The 21,729-nt window shown below is 43.6% G+C and overlaps 1 protein-coding gene across 14 annotated transcripts in view; it reads right to left on the bottom strand.

Annotated features, from left to right (window-relative positions):
* Nucleotides 1-21,210, bottom strand: part of LOC124043374 (receptor-type tyrosine-protein phosphatase U-like) — a 323,408-nt gene extending 302,198 nt beyond the window's left edge. For all 14 annotated transcript variants that reach the window (XM_046361930.1, XM_046361939.1, XM_046361932.1 and 11 more), the window contains exon 1: nucleotides 21,003-21,210. In XM_046361930.1, coding sequence (XP_046217886.1) covers nucleotides 21,003-21,075 — 73 coding nt within the window. In that variant the 5' untranslated portion in view covers nucleotides 21,076-21,210. The remainder of the gene's footprint in view (nucleotides 1-21,002) is intronic.
* Between the last annotated feature and the right edge of the window lie 519 nt (nucleotides 21,211-21,729).

The raw sequence follows: 21,729 nt of genomic DNA, 5'->3' as shown, positions 1-21,729 counted from the left end.
TGGTAACTTTAGATCCAGACTGTATTCTATTCTATCTTAGTGAGGTGCTGTGCTGTGGTAACTTTAGTTCCAGACTGTATTCTATGCAATCTTAGTGAGGTGCTGTGGTGGTAACTTTAGTTCCAGGCTGTATTCTATTCTATCTTAGTGAGGTGCTGTGGTAACTTTAGTTCCAGGCTGTATTATATTCTACATTAGTGAGGTGCTGTGGTAACTTTAGATCCAGACTGTATTCTATTCTACATTAGTGAGGTGCTGTGCTGTGGTAACTTTAGTTCCAGACTGTATTATATTCTATCTTAGTGAGGTTCTGTGGTAACTTTAGTTACAGACTGTATTCTATTCTATCTTAGTGAGGTTCTGTGGTAACTTTAGTTCCAGACTGTATTCTATTCTATCTTAGTGAGGTTCTGTGGTAACTTTAGTTCCAGGCTGTATTCTATTCTATCTTAGTGAGGTGCTGTGGTAACTTTAGTTCCAGACTGTATTCTATTCTATCTTAGTGAGGTGCTGTGGAGTGGTAACTTTAGTTCCAGGCTGTATTATATTCTATCTTAGTGAGGTGCTGTGGTAACTTTAGTTCCAGACTGTATTCTATTCTATCTTAGTGAGGTGCTGTGGTAACTTTAGTTCCAGACTGTATTATATTCTATCTTAGTGAGGTGCTGTGCTGTGGTAACTTTAGATCCAGACTGTATTCTATTCTATCTTAGTGAGGTGCTGTGCTGTGGTAACTTTAGATCCAGACTGTATTCTATTCTATCTTAGTGGGGTGCTGTGCTGTGGTAACTTTAGTTCCAGACTGTATTCTATTCTATCTTAGTGAGGTGCTGTGCTGTGGTAACTTTAGATCCAGACTGTATTCTATTCTATCTTAGTGAGGTGCTGTGGTAACTTTAGATCCAGACTGTATTCTATTCTATCTTAGTGAGGTGCTGTGGTAACTTTAGATCCAGACTGTATTCTATTCTATCTTAGTGAGGTGCTGTGCTGTGGTAACTTTAGTTCCAGACTGTATTCTATGCAATCTTAGTGAGGTGCTGTGGTGGTAACTTTAGTTCCAGGCTGTATTCTATTCTATCTTAGTGAGGTGCTGTGGTAACTTTAGTTCCAGGCTGTATTATATTCTACATTAGTGAGGTGCTGTGGTAACTTTAGATCCAGACTGTATTCTATTCTACATTAGTGAGGTGCTGTGCTGTGGTAACTTTAGTTCCAGACTGTATTCTATTCTATCTTAGTGAGGTGCTGTGGTAACTTTAGTTCCAGACTGTATTATATTCTATCTTAGTGAGGTGTTGTGGTAACTTTAGTTCCAGGCTGTATTATATTCTATCTTAGTGAGGTGCTGTGGTAACTTTAGTTCCAGGCTGTATTATATTCTATCTTAGTGAGGTGCTGTGGTAACTTTAGTTCCAGACTGTATTCTATTCTATCTTAGTGAGGTGCTGTGGTAACTTTAGTTCCAGACTGTATTATATTCTATCTTAGTGAGGTGTTGTGGTAACTTTAGTTCCAGACTGTATTCTATTCTATCTTAGTGAGGTGCTGTGGTAACTTTAGTTCCAGGCTGTATTCTATTCTATCTTAGTGAGGTGCTGTGGTAACTTTAGTTCCAGACTGTATTATATTCTATCTTAGTGAGGTGTTGTGGTAACTTTAGTTCCAGACTGTATTCTATTCTATCTTAGTGAGGTGCTGTGGTAACTTTAGTTCCAGACTGTATTCTATTCTATCTTAGTGAGGTGTTGTGGTAACTTTAGTTCCAGACTGTATTCTATTCTATCTTAGTGAGGTGCTGTGGAGTGGTAACTTTAGTTCCAGACTGTATTATATTATATCTTAGTGAGGTGCTGTGGTAACTTTAGTTCCAGACTGTATTCTATTCTATCTTAGTGAGGTGTTGTGGTAACTTTAGCTCCAGACTGTATTATATTATATCTTAGTGAGGTTCTGTGGTAACTTTAGTTCCAGACTGTATTCTATTCTACCTTAGTGAGGTGCTGTGGTTTCAAGTTTCAACTTTTAGGCTGTAAGCAGTGCTGAAGGTGAGAGGATCCAAATCTCCGGCCCAATTAAACACAAACAAATCAAGTAAATTTGGCAGCAGAGAGCTGAGGTAAGGATTTACTCTAAACCGTAAAAGCCCTTAGAGGGAGGGGGAGATGGAGAGAGTGGGAGGGAGGGAGGGAGGGAGGGAGGGAGGGAGGGAGGGAGGGAGGGAGGGAGGGAGGGAGGGAGGGAGGAGGGAGGGAGGGAGGGAGGGAGGGAGGGAGGGAGGGAGGGAGGGAGGTAATACCCCATACAGGGCATGGTGGTCAGTAGAGGTGAAAAAAATACCCTGCATTAATGAATTCCCCTTGCTAATTCTTCCTCCCTCCCTCTCGTCTTCTCATTAATTCACTCTCTCTCCTCTCGTCCCTTTCTTCGCTTCTCTGCTGATCACTCTGCTTCATGTGTTTAATCCCTCTCCAGCTGATTCTTAATTAAACAACCTCCAGCGACACATGGGCTCTGCTGTGGGGTGGCATCTCATCCCGGGCTAAAGGGTTATAGGGACAGGGGTGGGAAAAGGATGCACAGATTGATATGTCTGAGAGGGTTATGTCTGTTACTCAACCCCTGTTCCTGTCGCTGATGAAAGAGAGAGAGAAAACCTGTCACTCCTGACAGTAACCCTTATTTGCACTTCTAATTAATCGTTGTCGAACCCTCCCCCTACTTTGCTTCTCATTGTCCTGTCTCAACAATAGAGATTTGGATGTCCCTATTAGGACAGGTTTAGTCCTTCACAGAGCTGTGAAAGGGAAATCTCTCTTTGTCTCTGTCTCTCTCTCTCTCTTTGTCTCTCTCTCTCTCTCTGTCTCTCTCTGTCTCCCTCTCTCTCTCTCTTTGTCTCTCTCTCTCTCTCTTTGTCTCTCTCTCTCTCTCTTTGTCTCTCTCGGTGTTTCTCTCTGTCTCTCTCTCTCCTCTCTCTCTCTCTGCTCTGGGAGGGATTCTCTCTCTCTGTCTCTCTCTCTCTTTTTGTCTCTCTCTCTCTCTCTTTGTCTCTCTCTCTCTCTCTCTCTCTTTGTCTCTCTCTCACTCTCTCTGTCTGTGTGTGATTGACAGGTTTAATTAAAAGCAAGTGAGTGATGGAGCTGGCAACCGGAAGGGAGGGAGGGTAAGAAACAATACATAAACAATATGAAAATCAAATATGAAAACAATACATAAGCTAGTTTCCTCAGTCACATCATAAGATTATAAATGGCTGTTCTGTCTGGGGCTGGGAACATACATACACACACACACATGGAAAAGCCCACAGGGCGTTTTTTATTTAATTTTTTATTTCACCTTAATTTAACCAGATAGGCCAGGCCAGTTGAGAACAAGTTCTCATTTACAACTGCAACCTGGCCAAGATAAAGCAAAGTAGTACGATACAAACAACAACACAGAGTTACACATGGAATAAACAAATATACAGTAAATAACACGATAGAAAAAGTCTCTATACAGTGTGTGCAAATGGCGTGAGGAGGTAAGGCAATAAATAGGCCATAGTAGCGAAGTAATTACAATTTAGCAGATTAACACTGGAGTGATAGATGTGCAGACAATGATGTGCAAGTAGAAATACTGGTGTGCAAAATAGCAATAAAGTAAATCAAAACAATATGGGGATGAGGTAGGTAGATTGGATGGGCTATTTACAGATGGACCATGTACAGCTGCAGCGATCGGTAAGCTGCTCAGATAGCTGATGCTTAAAGTTAGTGAGGGAGAATTAAGTCTCCAACTTCATTTTTGCAATTGTTCCAGTCATTGGCTGCAGAGAACTGGAAGGAAAGGCAGCCAAAGTAGGTGTTGGCTTTGGGGGTGATCAGTGAGATATAGCTGCTGGAGCGCGTGCTACGGGTGGGTGTTGTTATGGTGACCAGTGAACTGAGATAAGGCAGAGTTTTACCTAGCAAAGACTTATAGATGACCTGGAGCCAGTGGGTCTGGCGACGAATATGTAGCGAGGGCCAGCTGAAGAGAGCATACAGGTCGCAGTGGTGGGTGGTATATGGGGCTATTTTGTAAATGACATCGCCGAAAGTCAAGGATCGGTAGGATAGCCAGTTTTACGAAGGTATGTTTGGCAGCGTGAGTGAAGGAGGCTTTGCTGTTAAATATGAAGCCGATCTAGATTTGATTTAGTTTAATATGAGTCTGGAAGGAGAGTTTAAAGTCTAGCCAGACAACTGGGTATTTGTAGTTGTCCACATATTCTAAGTCAGAACCGTCCTGAGTAGTGATGCTAGTCGGGCGGGCGGGTGTGGGCAGCAATCGGTTGAAAAGCATGCATTTAGTTTTACTAGCATTTAAGAGCAGTTGGAAGGAGTGTTGTATGGCATTGAAGCTCATTTTGAGGTTTGTTAACACAGTGTCCAAAGAAGGACCAGATGTATACAGAATGGTGTCATCTGCGTAGAGGTGAATCAGGGAATCACACGCAGCAAGAGCGACATCGTTGATATATAGAGAGAAAAGAGTCGGCCGGAGAATTGAACCCTGTGGTTCCCCCATAGAGACTGCCAGAGGTCCGGACAACAGGCCCTCCGATTTGACACACTGAACTCTGTCTGAGAAGTAGTTGGTGAACCAGGCGAGGCAGTCATTGAAGAAACCAAGGCTGTTGAATCTGTCGATAAGAATACGGTGATTGACATAGTCGAAAGCCTTGGCCAGGTCAATGAAGATGGCTGCACAGTACTGTCTTTTATCGATGGTGGTTATGATATCGTTTAGTACCTTGAGCGTGGCTGAGGTGCACCGTGACCAGCTCGGAAACCGGATTCCACAGCGGACAAAGTAAGGTGGGATTCGAAATGGTCAGTGATATGTATATTAACTTGGCTTTCGAAGATTTTAGAAAGGCAGGGCATGATGGATATAGGTCTATAACAGTTTGGGTCTAGAGTGTCACCCGCTTTGAAGAGGGGGATGACCGCAACAGCTTTCCAATCTTTAGGGATCTCGGACGATATGAAAGAGAGGTTGAACAGACTGATAATAGGGGTTGCAACAATGGCGGCGGATAATTTTAGAAAGAGAGGGTTCAGATTGTCTAGCCCAGCTGATTTGTACGGGTCCAGATTTTGCAGCTCTTTTAGAAGATCTGCTATCTGGATTTGGGTGAAGGAGAAGCTGGGGAGGCTTGGGCAAGTGGCTGGGGGGGTGCAAAGCTGTTTTGGCCGGGGCTGGGGTAACCAGGAGGAAAGCATGGCCAGCCGTAGAGAAATGCTTATTGAAATTCATGATTATCGGTGGTGAAATGGGCGTGGCTACGTAGAGAATGAAGCTAGCTTTATTTATATATAAAGTGTCCCTGAAGAGTGACAGTGACAAACGCGTCATACAGTATATTACTCTCCTACTCTAACATTGGCTCATTGGCTTTGTCTTCTCCCATGTTAACAGACAGACTGGCAGGCTTACACAAGGTTCCCAGCACTTAAGTAATAGCCTGTTGACACAGAGGTGTAATATACAGCGCCTTCAGAAAGTTTTCATACCTCTTGACTTATTCCACATTTTGTTGTTTCAGCCTGGATTGTAAATGGATTAAATAGAGTTTTGGTTTTATCCATCTACACACAATACCACATAATGACAAAGTGAAAACACGTTTTTAGAAATGTTTGCTAATTTATTGAAAATTAAAGAGAGACATATTTAATTTACATAAAGTATTCACACCCATGAGTCAATGTTAAAATCACCTTTGGCAGTGACTACAGCTGTGAATCTTTTTTGCTATGTCTCTAAGAGCTTTGCACACCTGATTGTACAATATTCGCACATGATGATTTTAAACAATCCTTCAAGCTCTGTCAAGTTGGTTGTTGACCATTTTTGCCGTAGATTTTCAAGCCGATTTAAGTCAAAACTGTAACTAGGCCACTCAGGAATGTTAAATGTCATCTTGGTAAGCAACTCCAGTGTATATTTAACCTTGTGTTTTAGGTTATTGTCTTCCGGTGTCTGGTGGAAAGCAGACTGAATCAGGCTTTCCTCTAGAATTTCCAGTTTCTTTGCACTATTACTTAAGTGCATTGTTGAAAACGGGATGTATTCTGTACAGGTTACCTTCTTTTCATTCTGTGAATTAGGTTAGCATTGTGGAGTAACTACAATGTTGTTAATCCATCCTCAGTTTTCTTCTATCACAGCCATTCAACTCTGTAACTGTTTTAAAGTCACCATTGGCCTCAGGGTGAATTCCCTGAGCGGTTTCCTTCCTCTCTGGCAACTGAGTTAGGAAGGACGCCTGTATCTTTGTAGTGACTGGGTGTATTGATACACCATACAAAGTGTAATTAATAACTTCACAATACTCAAAGGAATATTCAATGTCTGCTTTTTTACCAATAGGTGCCCTTCTTTGTAAGGCATTGGAAAACCTCCCTGATCTTTGTGGTTGAATCCTTGTTTATAATTCACTGCTCGACTGAGGGACCTTACAGATAATTGTATGTCTGGGGTACAGAGATGAGGTAGTCATTCAAAAATAATGTTAAACGCTATTATTGCACACAGAGTGAGTCCATGCAACTTATTATGTGACTTGTTAAGCACATTTTTACTCCTGAACTTATTTATGTTTGCCATAACAATGGGGTTGAATATTTATTGACTCAAGACATTTGAGCTTTAAATTAATTTGTAAAAAAAAAAAATCTAAAAACATAGGCCAGTGACACAAAATCTCAATCTCAAAATCTCAACGGCCAATCAATGTATATCTGTTGAATAAATTTTCACTGTATATCTATTGTGTTCAACTTTACAATATAAATAGCAACGTACAAAAGGAGAATGATACAGCTCTGCAAAGCCCTGGCAATAGACTATACACCTCTTCCTCGACAACATTACCTCCTCGACACTGATTCTCAACATAGGGGCCCCACAAGGGTTCGTCCTTAATCCCCTCCTGTACTCCCTGTATACCCACGACTGTGTGGCCTTACAGAGTTCCAACTCCATCATCAAGTTCAGTGACGACAGTAGTAGGCCTGATTACCAACAACGACCAGATGGCCTACAGGGAGGAGGTCGGTACTCTGATGGTGTGGTGACAGGTAAACAACCATTCCCTCAACGTCAGAAAAACAAAGGAGCCAATTGTGGACTTCAGAAGGAACCAGGCTGGGCACGCCACCATCCTCATTGACGGTAAAAAATGTCAAGATCCTTGGCGTACACATCTCTGGGAAGCTGAAATGGACAAACCACACGGACACCGTGGTGAAGAAGGCAAGACAGCATCTCTCTACCTGGATTACCCTCCTCCTCTACATCCTATCTTTATCTCTTATGAACCAAGCAAGTGAAGGACCCGCTGTAAATTAATAGAGGGCTTGCCTACACAGTCTCTAGAGCCTCTGGTGTGTTCAACTGTAAGAAAATGAATTTTCTGCTTCATGTAGTTAATATAGTAACACTGGCAATGAGTATGTTCTTCTGAAATAAAAAGAAAAGAAACAAGCAACTGGTGTGGCTGTCTGCTTCTTCTGATAGAATTAACACACACCACACACACACACACACACACACACACACACACACACACACACACACACACACACACACACACACACACACACACACACACACACACACACACACACACACACACACACACACACACACACACACACACACACACACACACACACACACACACACACACACACACACACACACACACACACACACACACACACACACACACACACACACACACACACACACACACACACACACACACACACACACACACACACACACACACACACACACACACACACACCCTTTCTGCCAGACTCAGCACTTTTCTAGGTCAATGTATAGGGAGAGGTCTCTTGTAAGGCTCCTTCACAAACAACATACAGTAGGTCCCTCTCTGTTGCAGCACAATGCCACAAGGGAAAACTAAAACACTACACCTGTTATTGTCTAAGCCACGAGACAGGTCATCAATGGCCATATCCCCTGTGTCTGGCGGCCGTGTGTGTGTGCACATGCGTGGGACATTCAGATATCCAAATAGGTCTCTCCTGGTGCCCTGATCACAACACCATCTGTCTCCTCAGACACGGTAGGATTAGCGTTAGAGGGCATGAGGGCACGAGGGCAGACATGCATAATATAACGGAGTGATCAGGGGACTCCTCTCACCCCCTGCCTCCCTGCTCCCAACCCTTAACTTAATCCCCAGGCATCAAGACCAGAAATAGAAATGACACCACCAGCTGATTCTGTTTCAGACAGCTTGCAGTGTGGTAATCAATAGTCCCTACGCCTCAACTCCCTGTCCTCTACACGCTTTCCTCTGTCTCTCTCGCTCTTTCTTTCTCCATCACCCGCATCTCTCTCTCACTCTCCCTCGCTTCCTCTCTCTCACTCTCCCTCGCTTCCTCTCTCTCACTCTCCCTCGCTTTCTCTCTCTCACTCTCCCTCGCTTCCTCTCTCTCACTCTCCCTCGCTTCCTCTCTCTCACTCTCCCTCGCTTCCTCTCTCTCACTCTCCCTCGCTTCCTCTCTCTCACTCTCCCTCGCTTCCTCTCTCTCACTCTCCCTCGCTCCTCTCTCTCACTCTCCCTCGCTTCCTCTCTCTCACTCTCCCTCGCTTCCTCTCTCTCACTCTCCCTCTCTCTCTCTCACTCTCCCTCGCTTTCTCTCTCTCTCTCCCTCGCTTCCTCTCTCTCACTCTCCCTCGCTTCCTCTCTCTCACTCTCCCTCGCTTCCTCTCTCTCACTCTCCCTCGCTTCCTCTCTCTCACTCTCTGCCCCTCTCCCTCTAGCTATCAACATGTCAAATGCTGACCCTCATATCTGTCTCTGAGAGCTGCTTATTCAATGACTGATTCTGGACTGCTGCATCCATTAACATATATATCCACAGCATGATGCTTGCCCACTTCACTCCAGTCCAGTGCCAATCCCAAATGGCACCCTATTTCCTACATAGTGCAGTACTTTTAGTAGTGCACTATATAGGGCAGGAGTATTCAACTCTAACGCTACGAGGCCCGGAGCCTGCTGGTTCTATTCTACCTGATAATTAATTGCACACACTTGGTGTCCCAGGTCTAAAATCAGTCCCTGATTAGAGGGGAACAATTAAAAAATTCATTGGAACTGGATTCTAGGTCCAGAGTTGAATTTGAGGGATATAAGGATTAGGGTGCCATTTGGTATGCAACCTCAGTCATCGTGGGCTTGGATGACACACTACCAGTCATCCTGGGTTTGGATTCAATGACATGTAGGAGATGATATCCAGGCTCTTTGCCCTTGCAGTGTCCAGGACTACATTAATCTCAAGACAAATTCTCTACTGAGAGCAAATCAAGTTCTATTCGATTGTGCAAGTGGTGTTCCAGAGGTGAATGTGCTTGATGCCTTGCAGTGTTGGGTAGAGAACTGCACCAGCTACTGATGATGATGCTACATTAGGACCATGTTGGGAGGAGAACAGAGGAGGGTCAGGACCAGCTGGTGTAACAGGTGCTACCTGTCCTGCACCACCACATCTGCCAACATTACAGCCCCTATATCCTCTAGCTTACTGCCAAGGTGTAACCCCTCTACCTCTGCACTGAACACCAGGCACCATGGAAGGAGGGCGGGAAACGTGTGACAAGGTGTGGCCCAATAACAAAAGTGGTTTAAATGTTGAGGGAGAGATAGAGAGAGAGGGTGGGGTGGCGAGGGAGAGAGTAGCCCTCCAGTCAAACATCCTGTGGCAACAAGCAGCCACACAGCTGTTGCTGTTTCACGCTGCTGAGCACACACAGACACACCTAGCTGCAGAGGCATCCATACTGATCACGGGGAATCTCCTTCACACAATCCACAGTGCCCTTGTGAGCTGTGTGTGTGTGTGTGTGTGTGTGTGTGTGTGTGTGTGTGTGTGTGTGTGTGTGTGTGTGTGTGTGTGTGTGTGTGTGTGTGTGTGTGTGTGTGTGTGTGTGTGTGTGTGTGTGTGTGTGTGTGTGTGTGTGTGTGTGTGTGTGTGTGTGTGTGTGTGTGTGTGTGTGTAATATAAAGGGCCCACTGATTGGCAATGGCAGGTTCACAACATCTCAAGTTTTCCACTCCAAACTTTTAATACCTCTCTGAAGCGCTGCACAGGTACACTCCAAAGCCCAGAGGTTTGATAACTCAAAACGAGTATTTTGTAAACTTTAATATCTCCTACAGCAGCTAGGGGACCAAACCCTCCCCTAGGGCTCGTTCCTTATCATCGAGGGGGGCTTTTTAAGGTCATGCTATAACTGAGGCTGTTATCATTAAGAGTCTAGTATAAAGTCAGTAGTACAGCTCCCAGCACAAGTGCATTTGCACTTAACAGCCTACATTTATTACAACAGGGATTCTGTTTTTAATATGGTGGGAGAGGGAAAGGAAGGGATAGAAAAAGAAGGTAAATAAATGCAGATAGAGGAGGGAGAGGAGTAAGATAGGGAGACAGAGGAGCATGAACTGGAGAGAAAAACTATAAGAAATTGCTTCTTGTGGCCCTCTTTACCCCAAAGCTTTTGGAACGACTCAGAAAGTAGTGACTCGCGAGGGATGTTTTTGTTCGAGTTTGGTCCAATTGTCATCTCCATCTTAAAAGACATTTGCTGACGCTTTGACAGTGCTGCCAGAACGCATCATGCGTGTAAACTTTGACCTGGGGACTAGGTGCTGATCCAGTTGCCATGGTTACAGCTGCACACAGCAGAAAATTGACCGACCAAACAGTTTATTTTTCTCTTTCTTTTTTTGTCGCTGTCAACGACAGCATCAACTTCAACCGTCATCCATCAGACTGGTAGGCAGGTCAGGTCAGGGTCCACTTGTGGTTCAATGGCTAGGGAACAGTCATTAGAGATACTTGGCTAAGTTACAGAAATTAAAGACAGTTGAAGTCAGATGTTTAGCCAAAGACATATAAACTCAGTTTGTCACAATTCCTGACATTTAATCCTAGTAAAAATTCTTATGTCAGCTCGGATCACCACTTTATTTTTAGAATGTGGAATGTCAGAATAATTGTAGAGAGAATTATTTATTTCAGCTTTTATTTCTTTCATCACATTCCCAGTGTGTCAGAAGTTTACATACACTCAATTAGTATTTGGTAGCAGTGCCTTTAAATTGTTTAACTTGGGTCAAATTGTTTCAGGTAGCCTTCCACAAGCTTCCCACAATAAATTGGGTGAATTTTCCTGGCTGATGTCTTGAGATGTTGCTTCAATATATCCACATAATTTTCGCTCCTCATGATGCCATCTATTTTGTGAAGTGCACCAGTCCCTCCTGCAGCAAAGCACCCCCACAACATGACGCTGCCCCCCTCGTGTTTCACGGTTGGGATGATGTTCTTCGGCTTGCAAGCCTCCCCCTTTTTCCTCCAAACATAACGATGGTCATTATGGCCAAACAATTCTATTTTTGTTTCATCAGACCAGAGGACATTTCTCAAAAAAGTAAGATCTTTGTCCCCATGTGCAGTTGCAAACCGTAGTCTGGCTTTATTATGGCGGTTTTGGAGCAGTGGCTTCTTCCTTGCTGAGTGGCCTTTCAGGTTATGTCGATAAAGGACTCGTTTTACTGTTGATATAGATACTTTTGTACCTGTTTCCTCAGGCATCTTCACAAGGTCCTTTGCTGTTGTTCTGGGAATGATTTGCACTTTTCGCACCGAAGTATATTCATCTCTAGGAGACAGAACGTCCCATGGTGTTTATACTTACGAACTATTGTTTGTACAGATGAATGTGGTACCTTCAGGCGTTTGGAAATTGCTCCCAAGGATGAACCAGACTTGCGGAGGTATACAATTTTTTTCTGCAGTCTTGGCTGATTTCTTTTGATTTTCCCATGATGTCCAGCAAAGAGGCACTGAGATTGAAGGTAGGCCTTGAAATACATCCACAGGTACAGCTCCAATTGACTCAAATGATGTCAATTAGCCTATCAGAAGATTCTAAAGCCATGATATCATTTTCTGGAATTTTCCAAGCTGTTTAAAGGCACAGTCAACTTAATGTATGTAAACTTCTGACCCACTGGAATTGTAATAGCGACGCGAGTGGCATCCGACAGACGTAATCAGACCAGGTGACAGTTCTGGGAGATGCTAAATGGACAGAGATCATATCATATCAGAGCTACTGACACGTAATGGACAGACATCACTGCAGAGGTGTTGTCTGCGGTGTATACACAGTGTACAAAATACTAGAAACACCTTCCTAATATTGAGTTTCAACCCCTTTTGTCCTCGAAACAGCCTCAATTTATCGGGGCATGGGCATGGACAGATAATTAACACCCATTACCACAGGTGTCTACCATATTAGGGTGGTCTTATGGTTGGTCCCCATGTTGACTTCTGTAGCTCAGTTGGTAGAGCAATGCTGGGTAGTGGGTTTCCCACAAGTGGCTGAATTTCCTTCAGGTGATGGACCATTCATGATACACACAGGAAACTGTTGACCATGAAAAAACCCACAGCGTTGCAGTTCTTGACACACTCAAACTGGTGTGCCTGGCACCTACTACTATACCCCACTCAAAGGCACTTAAATCTTTTGTTTTACCCATTCACCCTCTGAATAGCACACAGACACAATCCATGTCTCGATTGTCTCAAGGCTTAAATCCTTCTTTAACCTGTCTCCTCCCCTTCATCTACACTGATTGAAGTGGATTTAAGTGACATCAATAAGGGATCATAACTTTCACCTGGATTCACCTGGTCAGTCTATCATGGAAAGAGCCGGTGTTCCTAATGTTTTGTGCACTCAGTGTATCTCCTCTCAGATAGCATCCCACTGCGACTACACCACCACAGCCACTCCAAATAAACAGACAATACAACTCTCTCACCCTTCTGCAGTGTAGCTCGATAGTTCTCCTTCTAATCATATTGGCAATGATTCCAGCTCCATCAATCTCAGCAAATGATCCTTAACAAAACCCATAAAGAATATGAATGATTTGGACCGATGTGGAATTTCAATTACTTAGTTCTTATGAATTTGGTTTGTTGGATAAATGTGACACTTGGCAGGCTCGTAATTAGAGACATAACAACGTGTGTGTTCAAAATGGCCCCCTATTTCTAATATGCCCTGGTCTAAAGTAGTGCACTATATATGGAATAGGGTGCTATTTGGGACATAGCCCACCACATAGTCATATATTTACACTAATACGGTTATTCTCACTAGAACCAGGTGCTTAATTAGTTGCTTTTGAAGCATCACTCACATTAGATATGAGCTAATTGGACAGTTTGAAAAATTCTCAAATTCAAAAGAGAGAGAAATAGAGAAAAAGAGAGAGCGAGAGAGAAAAGGGAGAGAGAGAAAAAGAGGGAGAGAGTGGCAGTGAGAGGGAGGCTCACAGTCATTTGCACGTGTGCTTTCCTGACACTAAGTCCTGTTGAAAAGCACAGAGTGACAACAGAGTCTTCTCTAGCATCGTCCTATAGTTCACAAGTCTGAACACTTTGAGGCAGCTCTCTCCGAGTTCCGAGTTCCTCTGTTGCCACGGCAGCAGCTGGAGCCCCGCCAATCCAAGTTGGGACACAGCACACAGCTCAGCGTTCTCTCTGCATATCTGTCACAGATGCCAACTTTTCAAAGAGAGGGATAACCAACCGCTTTTAGAACAGTTGATTTGTCACAGACACACTGAATTTATTAGCTGCTTCAACCACCATCCTGCTGAGAACTTTTAATCTACACTGCCCTCGTCCTCGTCCACAAAACATTCAAATATCGATCTAAAGAGAAACATCCACTCTAGAAACTTGAAATCTGCTCTTTCCATCAGTTGTTTGACTGATGACAGGTGTCACAGAAACTAATAACTGAAGACCAAGAAAATCTGAATCACTAAGTGGCGCAGTGGCCTAAGGCACTGCATCTCAGCGCAAGAGGCATCACTACAGTGCCTGGTTCATATCCAGGCTGTATCATATCCGGCCGTTATTGGGAGTCCCATAGGGCGGTGCACAGCGTTATCCGGGGTAGGCCGTCTTTGTAAATAAGAATTTATTTTAACTGATTTGCCTAGTTAAATAAAAGGTTCAAAAAAAGTGTATTACAGATTCTAAGTATTTCTTGTATTAAGTAAGCGCGTCTTAACCAGAATGTCTAAACACATTAAGGAATCTGAGCAGTAGTGTTGTGTAGTGTTGGGCCTGTTGGCACACAGCCATCTGTCTAACACAGTGGCGTTCAGGGACTCAGCAACACATTAATGGTTAGCTAGCTCCCACCTGGAGAAGCAAAGTGACAGATGAGGAGAGCTGAGAGGAGAGAACTCCCCACTTCCTGTTCCCATGGGCCCCTGCAGGTCGGGGGCGTCGAGCGATCGTGGAATGCTGTCGGCTCCATTCAGGGAGTGTGGCGGTGATGGGTGTTATGGCGATGGCAGGTGGACACGCTGCTGCTGTGACACGGTAGCGGGGAGCGTTCGTGGGCGATCAGCGTCAGAGACAAGGCACCGTGACGCCATGACGACAGGTCTAACTGACAACCACCTCCTGGAACGAAAGGCCTCCCAGTCACTGACTAGCTGAACTGCTGCCTGGCTGTCTTCCTGTCTGCTAAAAGCTCATACTCTAAAGGATACTTCTGAAAGTGAGCACACAAAGCTGTCAGGTCTGCACACACACACACACACACACTCTCTCTATCGATCTCTCTCTGACACTCACATACACTTTGTTTCTATTTTTCAAACACACACACAGAAAGACTCACACACACACTCACAGTGAGCGTCCCTGCCAGTCAGTGTTTTATTGCTGACTTTTACATTAAAGATCTGATTCAAGTTCTCTTCTGGACAGACAGAAATAACAGAACATCATGTGAGAGCACGCGCACACGCACACGCACACGCATTCAGTGAAAGTGCCATCTACTAACAGACTGAGCTGCTTTAAGGGACTATAGAGAACCATGGTATTTAACTGGGAGGCTTGGACATTAATGTCTGTCAGGAACAACACAGCATTACTCCATCTCTCTCTCCTTCTCTTCCTCTTGTCCGCCTCACACTTCCTGCATCCTACAAATCAGCTCAGCTCCCTATGAGAAAATAGATTTCTCTGCCAAACATCCCCACCCCGCGACCCAGCCCCGACTGGGAACGATAAGAGGAAATCACTTTTAGATAAAAAGAGAAAGAAAAAAAAATATATATATATATATGAGTGACTCACAGAAGTCCTATTCAAAAGGCAGTAGAGCTTTGCCAAGTCCTATTTCCAGCTGAACTGATGGACCTGCATAGGCCACCAAAGGTCCTCAACTCTGGTGATTAAATGCAAATTCCAAACAACTTAAAATTCATGTTGAACACTCAAGCTGGCTGCAAAAAGCCACAGCTGCGGCTTTGCCAATAAATACATTGGACTGCAAGCTGAATGACGAACCTAATAAATACCTAACTAGTTGAGGTGCCAAGAATTGTGGCAATTAAACTGTGTGTGTGTGTGTGTGTGTGTGTGTGTGTGTGTGTGTGTGTGTGTGTGTGTGTGTGTGTGTGTGTGTGTGTGTGTGTGTGTGTGTGTGTGTGTGTGTGTGTGTGTGTGTGTGTGTGTGTGTGTGTGTGTGTGTGTGTGTGTGTGTGTGTGTGTGTGTGTGTGTGTGTGTGTGTGTGTGTGTGTGTGTGTGTGTAATAGGGAATGCTTTGGTGAGTCATTCTATCTACCCGCCTGGCTGATTCATGGTGACACCGTTTCTTCCAGGGTGTGTTGACCCATCGGTTTGAGGTGAGGGTCCCACATTTTGGCCCTTTGTCCTGCAACCAAACAATCATGTCCCGCATTGAAATAAAAAAATTCTAACCCACTAATTTACTAAAAAATGTAGATTTGTTCCATATTTCAGTCAGGCATTTAAACTTGTCTCTTTTTCAGTGGAGAGGAAGAGGCGAAGCAAGAAGTTTCACTGGCCGAAATCTGTCCAAGATAAGCTCAATGTGTTTCTATGGGTTTATCTTAGACCTAAGCTTATCGCTTGCCCTCCCTCCTTTGGGACAATAACTTCCATTGTTAAGGTGGAGACATGAACATCTCGTCATTATATACAGATCTCGGTTTGCAGTCACGTTGCTCTTTTGACAAAGTATATATATATATATATATAAGGATGTGGTACTGGTGATGTTAAAACACTTCTCCAATCGTTGTTAACATCTGATATTCTGCATAGCGCAAGGCGATATGTAGGCCAATGTCATATCATCAACCAATCACATTTGTCAAATCCTTTTGGTCTAAATTCCAGCTAAAACTTGGAGAGGCCAGTTAAAAAGGCATGTTTCTGATGAAGAGCTACAAAAGTTAATAAATAGCCGATTGGAAATATATATAAGGTTATTAAACTGAAAAGATACAAGGTGATTTTGCCAAATTTGTGAGGCTCGTCATGCTCATGTGTTGCTAATTCAACATATTTGCTGCTACATCACTCAACCCTGTTATCAAAGTCTCACTTCCTAAAGTTTTCACATTCCCTGAGACCAGCAAGAAATGTTTCCTTGGCCATGTATTCCCAGATTTTCCTAAAACAGACACACATTGGGCTCTTGTTTCTGCATGACCAAATTTAGCATGAGCCAAAGGAGTAGCCTATAGGCCCGCTTCAATTAGCTTGTTCAGAGCAGCGGAAGCTTGTTCAGAGCAGCCCCAAAAAAAGATTCATGTAGGCTACACTGTCCCACAAAATCATGCCTTTGTCCCGTATTTGGGTACATTAAATGTAGTCACCCTAGATGAGGGAAGAAGGCAGTCCATGCCTAAAGATGTCTGTCCATTAAAGCTGTCAAATAAAAAAGACAATAAAAAGTGACCTCTCTCTCTGTAGTCAAGCGAAGAGGTGTTAGAGCTAGACAGATTAAAGCCTTCATAGAGATGGAAGGAAGAGCACAGATCAGCAAAAGAAAATCCTCAAACTACTTTTAGTAAGAGAGAAGTCCTATTTCACATATCAGTGGCCTGAAAACATCAAACAAACAAAGAAGAAGGAACCAACTTCCATCACTCTTCTCTCTGTGTTTGTGATCCAATTTTCTCCTTTCCAACCTTTGTTCCCCAAAGAGAGCTTTGTGTGTGTTAAACCATTTTCTGTATGATTAAAAATCTGACCGATCCAAACCACTGCACACAGCACGGCCAGCACTTCCATAGCCCCTCGTCCTTAGTACAACCCTCAGCCTGACGCCCACCTTCGCCAATAAGCACAAGAAGACCCTCCTATCCCCTCTCTTGACCTTAGTATAACCCCCAGCCTGGCGACCATCTTCTCCCATGATAGTGTGTTCCCATGTGGTCTGCCATCCCAAGTTCAACCTCTACACCACCAATCATGGGGTGTTTCACACTGGCTGCATGTCAGTACTGAGAGAGTTGGAGACAAAGGCCTACCAGATTAAACTACCGTCTCTACTACCCTAACTCCTCCGGGCCAAACAAATACATAGAGAGAGACACACACACACTAACAGGTGCTGCTATGCAGTGATCTGACAAGGAGAGCTTTTACCCCAGCAAATCTACTCAATCAGGTAGCACTCAGAGGGTGCACCAAGCAACTACAGGGAAAGCAAGCCCTGCTCCTATACTCCCTGTTCACCCATGGCTGCGTGGCAATGCACACCTCCAACTGAATCATCAAGAATGCAGACGACACAATAGTACTAGGCCTGATTACCAACAATGACGAGACAGCATACGGGAGGAGGTGAGGGCCCTGGAAGTGCGGTGCTAGGAGAATAACCTCTCACCCAACGTCAACAAAACAAAGGAACTGATCTTGGACTTCAGGAAACAGCAGAGGGAGCACCTTCCCTATCCACATAGACGGGACTGCAGTGGAGAAGGTGGAAAGCTTCAAGTTCCTCTGCGTACGCATCACTGACAAACTGAAATGGTCCGCCCACACAGACAGTGTGGAGAAGAAGGCACAACAGCACCTCTTCAAAGTCCGGAGGTTGAAGAAATTTGTCTTGGCACCTAAAACCCTCACAAACTTACACAGATGCACAATTGAGAGCATCCTGTCAGATTGTATCACCGCCTGGTATGGCAACTGTAACGCCCGCAACTGCAGGGCTCTCCAGAGGGTAGTGCGGTCTGCCCAATGCATCACCAGGGGCAAACTACCTGCCCTCCAGGACACCTACAGCACCCGATGTCACAGTAGTAGTAGTGTTAACCGGTGCTCGACCAGTCAGAGAAAGCCAACATCACCCACGACAGAGAACGGTTGATTGTCAACGGCAATGAATTCCATAATCTTTGCTTTAATGTATTTCACCTTTGAGTTGTCTCGCTGAAATGTTGTTACTCTTTCAAATGACTGCTGGACTTGTTGACTGCTGGATCCACACAGCAGACATTGTGAGCTAGTTTAGGAATGCTGTGTTGCCCGCATAGCGCAACATTTTACGTGCCGTCATTACATCATGTACCTTCATTATATAGGTATGAACGTCAGCTTTGCCATCGGTTTTGCACATCGGGTGTTAAACTAGACATTAGCTGATACCGATGTTGGCATTTTTAGCTCATATCAGCCAATTCTGATATTTAATTTAAAATTGTACCTTTATTTAACTAGGCAAGTCAGTTAAAGAACAAATTCTTATTTTCAATGACGGCCTAGGAACAGTGGGTTAACTGCCTGTTCAGGGGCAGAACGCCAGATTTGTACCTTGTCAGCTCGGGGATTTGAACGTGCAACCTTTCGGTTACTAGTCCAACGCTCTAACCCCTAGGTTACCCTGCCATATGTTCACTGATATATCGTGCATCCTTAATCTCAAGGCCATCAGACTGTAAATAGCCATCACTAGCACATTAGAGGCTGCTGCCCTATATACATAGACTTGAAATCACTGGCAACTTTAATAATTTTACATATTTTCCATTACTCATCGCATATGGATATACTGTATTCTATACTATTCTACTGTATCTTAGTCTATGCTGCTCTGACATTGCTCGTCCAAATATTTCTATAGTCTTAATTCCATTCCTTTACTTTCGGTTGTGTGTATTGTTAGATATTACTTGTTAGATATAATTGCACTGTTGGAGCTAGAAACACAAGCATTTTGCTACACCCGCAATAACATCTGATAAACACGTGTATGTGACAATACAATTTGATTTGCTCAGGCTCAACCAGATATTGGAAAAGCAAGAAGAAAAGCCTGGAGCAACAGACCCGTGCGTGTTAGCGCAATCAGACACAGACTGCCTCAGCAGTAAGGTATACATCTACTATAAACAGATCACTGCGGCAGGCAGCTTCACCTACTGTACAGCTACAGCCCACAGAGAATAATGGGGTTCAGTTTGCAATGTTGTTGGGTGAGGTTATGTGATCAAGTCTATGCTCCAACCCTTCTTCTCGGAGGCTGTTTTTATTGACAGTTTTGGTGCCAGGATGTTGCTTTGGAAGCCACCTGGGAAGAAATCTAGGGAAACACTGCTATGGAGGGAGTGAGAATGCATTCACCCAGTTACATGTAGTATACTATAACAGTAACTAGTAAAAGTTCTGCTTGGCTTGTCTGTCGGAGAGTATTTATAACATACAACTCCCACAGGGGTCTGGGTTTCAAATCCACTATTTTAGTATAAAGACACACGATTACAATGGTCTTAGTACTATGTCATGTAAAGTGAATCTACACATGGCCACGCCCCTGCCTTGCTAATAAACACTTTCACTGCTAATACTCAGGTTTAGCTGAGCTGGAATGGCACCAGAGGGGATTTTTCCTTTCAATACATTCTTTCTTGGGAACTAAAATTACTGTGTATTCCACAATGAAAACAATACAGATAGCTCACACAAAAAAAACCCTGCTGTAAGCCTCCCAGAGCTGTCTCCCGCAGGATTAAAAACACACATTGGGAATGTATTAGGTATCATGACAGTGAAACTGAAAAAAAAGCATTGTTGTACCATGGTATGTGCCCTGAATAAAATAAAATAAAATTTGTTTACAGGAAATGAACACTCACAATATTGAGTGCAAACTGTAGAACTTGATATTAGAATGAAAACTGTGTGTATGTGTATGACAGAGCTAAATAATAGAGTTTGCTTCCGTCAATCAAATCACAGCCCATAAAGGAACGTGGGGTTTATTTATTTTTATCAGCAGGTTCGGGCTTGATGACTGTTATTCGAATTGACCATTAACAGAAACATTCTCAGCTCTTTGATGTAGCTTAATCCCAAACATCCGATAACCGCATTTATATTCCAACAGCATTTATATTCCAATTTAATTGATTGGTCAGAATACCTTCATTATTATGACAAAAAAAATGTTATATTTTGTACTTTATTTTTCTATCCTGCATGTCAGAATAACTTGGGAATGAAACCATTCCAACCTGAGAAATGATAAATATGAGGTTACTGCTTGGTATGCCATCACTTTCCTACACTTCTTCACTGCACGTGCCACCGGTAAAAAATATATATATTGTTACACTGCAACCTGTGAAGAACAGACAACAGCTTATTCAACATTGCTAATATTCGCATAGCCTCAAAAGACACTACGTAGCATATTTCGACAAGTCACAGACTTGAAATGATTGAAAACAGTTATTCTTGGATATTCTAGTAGGTTATTTCCAAAAACTAAAACAATGCTACTTTCTTGGAAGTTCTGTTCAGAAATAAGACGCGACCGTCCGATCAAATTATGAGAAAGCTATTTTCAACTTTCACAACATTTAAAAGAATAAAAACCAATTCGATTAATAGCACTCGAAATTTCCCGTTATTTGGCGACATGTTTATTAGCGTAGAATAATGTGCCCAGTGGCCACAAATGACAAGGACAGCCCAGCCAACTGTCCTTTCCCAGGTGCGCTGCAGCGCAATGCTTGACTCCCAAGAAACAAAAACGTTGTTTTCTTTACCTGTTGGCCCTTGGTCCATAGTATCAGCGTAGAGCCCGACGACCAGCATCAGTAGAAACACTCCGGTATACATTTGAACGTTTTAGTCCAGCTCGCGTTATCAGAAATCCTTGTAATGAGTGACTCCGGCGGGACTGTAACAAAGTTGTCTGCTCGATCCCAATGATGGCTGATTTCCTTCCTGAAGCGAGTGCCCCCTCCATGCGAAACACACTGGCAATTTGAGCTGCAATAGCTGACGTAGGGGGCAAAGAATTCAAAAAGAACCCTTACTTCACTTTGCGCCACCAATCAAGTGGTCAAATACAGGTCTACAGCGCAGCCATGTGGTAACTTTGTATTACAGCGACACCATCATATCCAAACACTTGTTTTTCTCTACAAACAAATTAAACACAACTTTTGTGTGAGTGGAGAATCGTATCATAATAATTACCATTTTACATTGAAGCATAACAAAACCATCCAGATGTGTCGTGCCTATTTCATATGCATATATGCAAATTACAATACCTAAGGTATACCTCAACAGAAACAGCTGCAGGTACAGTAGAGCTTTCATGTGTTTTTCTGAGGAGCAGAGTGTGGGAGGGAGGCTACTCCAGATGCCTGTGGTGGGTGGAAGGGAACAGCAGGAGGAATATGAGGAGAGGAAGGTTTGGAGACTTCTCCGTGGTCACTACCCACTGGGCACACACTGGTTGAATCAACATTGCTTTGACACAAC

This window comes from Oncorhynchus gorbuscha, linkage group LG09 (genome assembly GCF_021184085.1).
Source record: "Oncorhynchus gorbuscha isolate QuinsamMale2020 ecotype Even-year linkage group LG09, OgorEven_v1.0, whole genome shotgun sequence".
NCBI classification, from domain to species: Eukaryota; Metazoa; Chordata; class Actinopteri; order Salmoniformes; family Salmonidae; genus Oncorhynchus; species Oncorhynchus gorbuscha.
The sequence above is the reverse complement of the archived record's forward strand: the minus strand, read 5'-3'. Positions and strand labels throughout refer to the sequence as shown.